Genomic DNA, 5,763 nt, shown 5'->3' with positions numbered 1-5,763 from the left:
ACATTCACATATATGAAAGGTCAGGCAGAATCACAGAGAAGGAAGGATTAGGAAGATGTTCAGGAAAACAGAGAGGAGCCCTGTCTGTAATCAAGTATGTAAACATTCACATATATGAAAGGTCAGGCAGAATCACAGAGAAGGAAGGATTAGGAAGATGTTCGGGAAAACAGAGAGGAGCCCTGTCTGTAATCAAGTATGTGTGTCTGGCAAGCCCTTCTCAGCCTCTTTGTGCTCCTGTGGAAGGCAGCATGTTAAATTGGAGGGATTAGTTGGAGAAAGTTTTCCCCAGATATTGCCTGAAGTAATCCAGTGAGGCTTAAAAAAGTATTTTAGATTATAACAAATACATTTATAATTTTATTGAGGTATACTTGATGTGCAATAAACCACACATGTCTATAGTGCATACTTTGAAGAATTTTGATATTCCTATGCATCCGTGAAACCATCACCACAGTGAAGTTACCAAACATATCGATTGCCACCACAAGTTCCAGTGAGGCTATTTAATAATGTGAAAGACAGATTTTCTAGATGAGACTGGAAAGAAAGCTGATTTCCGCCACAGATTCAATATTGGAATAGAGAGCCCTTTCAATTGCTTACATTTGGAAAAACATGTTGTTCAAGATAAAAGTGGATTATTAAACTGAGCTGTCCAAAGAAGGGATAAAGAAGTGTCATTGGAGAAACATTTCAATGTTTGTTTCAAGAACATATGGAAGAAAAAGTAGAGTGGTAGAGAATGAAGGGAGAGACAAACACCACGTTCAGTCAGTAATCATGAAAACAATACAGAATGCTAGAGGGGGCCCTGCCCTGTATGTTGGGCAAGATGACAGGCAGTGCATACTATTTGGTGCTGAAGGAAGGAAGAAGAGCCTCCCCACCTCCCCAATCTCTCTCCTCCAGAACATCTAGATTCATGGTGTGTATGGTTGGGGAGAATCTGGACATCACCCATAGTTGTACTTTGGAAAGCACTTCTCTATCTATGCCATACTCTAAGCACTTTCGTGTGTGGCCAAATCCTTTTTGATGCTCCAAGAATGTTACTAATGTCAATGCTACAAAACATTAGTTTGTCTCCATTTCCCTTCTCTTCTGCTCAGCATGGGGCCACACCCCACTGGGCGTTGCCTCTCTGAGCACCATGGGAGTGCCCGGGCAAGCCAAGAGTGAGGGACCTGAAGGAAAGGCCGGAACACCAGCTTTCTCTGGCTCCCTTTTCTTAAATTATTCATTCAAGAGAAAATGCCGATCATGTTGGAACTGCTGGTCTACATAGAGCTCGATGGTTTTTGAGCTGCTCAGAAGTAGGCCCGCAGCAGGGTGGGTGACACTGGCGCAGTAGTAAGATCCTTCATCACTTTCTGATGCCTTAAGAATCTTAAGTACAGCCTGGTTGTTTGGAATATCAATGTCACCTTGAAACCTGCCCTCGAAGCCAAGGCCGTAGATGTTCCCTTCTCGGTATATGAAAGTCAGTGCACTATGCTGGGTCTGCCTGTACCAGTTCATGTAGAAGTTAGTGATTGTCTCTCCTTCCATGGAGCACCTGAGGGTGGCAGACCCTCCCACAGGCACAGTGACTGCTTGCTCTTGAGGCACCAACACAACTGCTGACATGACTCCTGAGAGAAAAGACACAAGAGATGGGGTCTGTGAAGACAGGGGAATGAGATCACTGAGTAAGGGGCACTGTCCATGAGTACCAGGTCATGGGGGCCTTGATGCCTCTTTGTGGCTGAGTCTTTCTTGGGTCTGCCTTACCTGCCCAGAAGAAGGAGAGATGGATGAGGGAGCAGATCTTCTGCATGGCTCACTCAAGAATAGCTCTGCCTCCCCCTGGCTTGTTCCTCCCCTGAGTTTACACCTCGCTTGTGACGCACTTGTGTCTGAGGAAGCAAGCCCCTGTGAGCAGCTGTTCCACTCCCCAGAGGAGTCTTACCAATCACAAGAGCTTTGCGGTGCCTGTCACCTGCAATGATAAGGCCACCCTAAGATCAATAGTGTGGTCCAGGTAAGTAAAGCCAGCTGAGAGGAGGCTAAAACAGTTTATTTGATTGATAACAAGGCTTCTGCTTCCTGCCCTAGAAGTTAAATTTGATACTGTTTGTCCATTTCAAATTAAATATACATGTTGGACACTCTGTGGTGATGTTAACGGTCAATACCAAGAAGAATTATTGACATACAGCTGTAATCAAAAGAACCATCGAACGAGTAGATTGGAAGTTTTTGCACAAAGATTCTAAGGATGTTGTAATGATTGTTGCGTTCACTGAAAATCCCTCTAGGCAAAGTTGGATAAGAGTCATTCACTTGTGTGTAAAAGAGCAATTCAATGAAACATTGTCACCAAATTTGAGCCAGAGTTTCCTGATCTTTTTCGAGTTCATCTATCTTCTTTTCTGAAGGGTTGTCAGGTCACCTATGTTGAATTACACAGAGAAAATATCATAAAAAACTTAGAAACCACCATTACATCCCAGTTTATGACAACCTAAAAGATTTACATGCACTTCAGAAGAGTGGAGTGGTTGAATATGTGGGACCCACACTTTTGAATTCACAGACCAATAATCTTTGAAATTTCGAAATCAAACAGGTAAATTAATAATGGAAATCAAGAGTGCTGCAGAAGCTTGGAAGTGGGCTGCTTGGTAGTAAAAAGCCAAGAGCAAATGTGGCATCGGATATCCAAAAATGGGCCCAGGACCTCAATTCCCATGCTGGTGGAGGAGAGACCCAGCTAAGCCTTCTCGAGTTCCTGGTGTGCAGGGACCAGACTGCCCTGTTTCCGTCTAGACAGGAACAGCTTCTTTGCTTGCCTGTGCGGTAGCTGCTCTCTGCACCACCTCTGCCTCACCTCAGTTTGCTCAACTGTCCGCCCCACCCTCCTTTGCTGGAGGGCCATCAGCAGGCACTCAAGGAGTCACATTATTTGATGTCACAAATTGTGCCATCAGTACCCACCTGCAGGACATAATGGTGCCCACCCTCTATAGTTCATTGCAAGTTGTCAAGGGCAACCTCTCTGGACTTAAGTATTTGGTCTTTTTACATTGGGTTGCCTAGCTCTTGGCACATCCCATAAATCCTGTCATTCTAACTGTGCACCAGACCCTGAGGATTCACTGATGAATGGCAGACACGGTCTCTTCTCTCCAGCAACTTATGTTCAAGCATGAGAGCCAGTCATTACTTAATAATTTGCATAATTCATTTCTCCATTGCAGCTGTGATCAGCAGAGAAGCAGAAAGATTATGAGAGCATGTTCCAGGGCCAGTTTCTGGTGGGGATGTCTGGAAAGGCTCCCCTGAAGTGGATTTGACTTTGCAGTTGAGACTGAGTCTGTTGCCCCTCCACATCCACTATACCTCCTACCCCAGGAGGCTGACCCTAGTGCCTTGTGGCAGGGAAGGAGGGGAGAGCCGCATGTTTGTGGGAGAATTGTCTTTGTGTCCCCAGGACCCAGGTACACCTGCTGCAGACTGGGGTTTGGCCAGTCTGCACTACGCTTGCTGTGAGGGTATCAGAATGGTGCAGGAGAAGAGCTCATCTGAGGAGAGGCTATCAGAGTGTCTACGTGTCTGTTTTTATTTTAAGAATCAAATTGGACATAAAGTTATTTACTTAAAAACTTTCCCCCCACTTTACTTTTTTCCCTGTGTCTTCCTATATCTAGCCACCTTATTTCTTCTGGGTGCTCTTTGACGTCCCTATTTTATTTACTTTATTGGAGAACATTTTTCTTTCACTGAAGAGCACTGAGGTACCCTTAGACAGTTACCTGTGAATCCAGAATCCCAGCTTCCAAGTCCCTGAGTTTGGAGCTCAGTGGGGTCTCCAGCAGAGACGTGACAATGAGATACTGAAATAGATATGCCTCAGCCCCTGGGACTCGGTCCCTCCTTCCTCTGATTCTACTGAGTTCTCTGCTTTAAAAGAGGTATCAGGGCTAGTAGATGTAATCTTAGAAATGGAAGAGGCCTTAAACACTATTTTAGAGGAAATACACTGAGGCTCAGAGAAGTGGGGGAATTTGCCACGGTCTTACAGCTGGCTAATCACAGATCAGGGATGTGGTGCTGCACTTCCAGGGCTCTGTCTGCAGCTGCACCCCGGGAGGCGCTTTCAGGAGGAGGTTTGGGCAGCAGGTTATCAGCGCTTCAGGGACAGGTGGGAGAGGAGTTGTCACTACATGGCACAATGGAAAGAGCATGGGCCGAGGGAGCCAAAGGCTTTGGGCATATGACTCCACCTCGCAGGGCTTCTGTTCTGCCACCTACTGAGTGTGTCACAGCCTCCTGGAGGACAACCTCGGGGTTGCTGTGGTACTTAAATTAGGTGCTGCATATGAAAGCTCTGGAAAACTGTAGTTTACATATGATGACCCGCAGACCAGAAGACAGCCATGATTCTCTCTGGTCTCTGAATCATTTCAGGAGGCTCCTTTTGGTGGAAGAAATCCATGATCCTGTGATGTGCTAGTACATATTTTTTTCTGAAAATCAGATTGGGCCATGGACTGGCATATTTATATGCTAACTACAGGACAGTCCTGAAGTTCAGTGTAGCTACTATTCAGATTGATACCTTGTCCTCATTTTGGGGGTGCAGTGTGCTCTTGAAGAAGGAATTTTGGGCTGACAGTCTGGATACCTTGTATCCACCCCCAGGGGAACTCCCGCCTCATTGAATGACTTTGGACAAGGTAGATGCTTTTTTCTTGAGTGGGGTGGGGGAGGGTACATATTTTTTTCCATCTGAAAAATGAGGGCGTGATCTTTTGTTCCAAGCAACTTCAGAGAAATATTTGAATGTTACACAAAGTAACCAATGTGAATGTTTTGGAAATAGAAGTTCTTTATGCACACAAGGTGACGTTTTGTGGAGTCTTAGTTGTTTTTCCCTGGATGGACCTGGCTTATCCGTCTAGATTGACTCAGTGCTGCTGCCACCTCTCTTTTAATAAAAGAGGCTGTGAAGACATGACGTGGGAGCCTGCAGTTGGTGATGGAGGGGGGAGTTGGTGATGGCTGCTCTTTCACCTATACCTTCATAACCCCCTGCTTGACACCCCACATAGGTGCTGATCAGAAACCACGATACTGGGTTGCCAGGGCTGAGCTACCCGAGTGGGTGCACCTGGAAAACAGCTGTGGCCTTGCTAGGTGGGAACAGCAGAGCTCATTGGCCACACTGAGGGCGCTGCTGTGGTTCTTGCCTTGGTAGCAGAGGCAGCAACAGGAAACCCAGGGCTGGGTCTCCAAGGCAGCAGCCTGCAGGCTTGGGCTCAGCTTGGCTTTCGGCTGACTAATAGTGAGTTCTCACACCCCTCTTCCTTTGCGGTTGTCCACAGTGAGTAGAGCCAGAGGCAAAGTGCACACATGAAGTTTAATAAATGCAGCAGAGACATGGGCTGAGAACAACGGCAGAAAACCATCCACACCAGAGGCCCAGGCAAAGGACTCAGTGTCCAATGATCTCAAACTTCCTGCGCACAGATTGGCAGGCTAAAGGCAGAAAAGATGTTGTTTTTACAGGGAAAGATAGGGGTCTCATACCTATCCCTCCCTCCAAAAACACTCGCTCAGTGAGTTGCTTAAGCAGGGCCCATGTCTTATTTGTTTACAACCTCAGCACAGTGCCAGGAACTTACAGGGAGTCAATTCACGTATGTTAAATCAGTTAACAGAAGGAAATTCCTATATTTTACTCTGATTTCTGGTAATGATTGGAGAGTATTGAGA

The 5,763-nt window shown here is 46.1% G+C and overlaps 1 gene segment (V, D, J or C); it reads right to left on the bottom strand.

The window, feature by feature from the left end:
- Positions 1–1,239: 1,239 nt before the first annotated feature.
- Positions 1,240–1,822, bottom strand: LOC103606966. The segment is given in 2 exon segments: positions 1,240–1,637; positions 1,777–1,822. Coding segments are annotated over 2 exon segments (444 nt in total).
- Between the last annotated feature and the right edge of the window lie 3,941 nt (positions 1,823–5,763).

This window comes from Galeopterus variegatus, unplaced genomic scaffold, assembly GCF_000696425.1.
Source record: "Galeopterus variegatus unplaced genomic scaffold, G_variegatus-3.0.2 Scaffold6995, whole genome shotgun sequence".
Lineage (NCBI taxonomy): Eukaryota > Metazoa > Chordata > Mammalia > Dermoptera > Cynocephalidae > Galeopterus > Galeopterus variegatus.
This window is presented reverse-complemented; position numbering and strand designations above follow the sequence as displayed.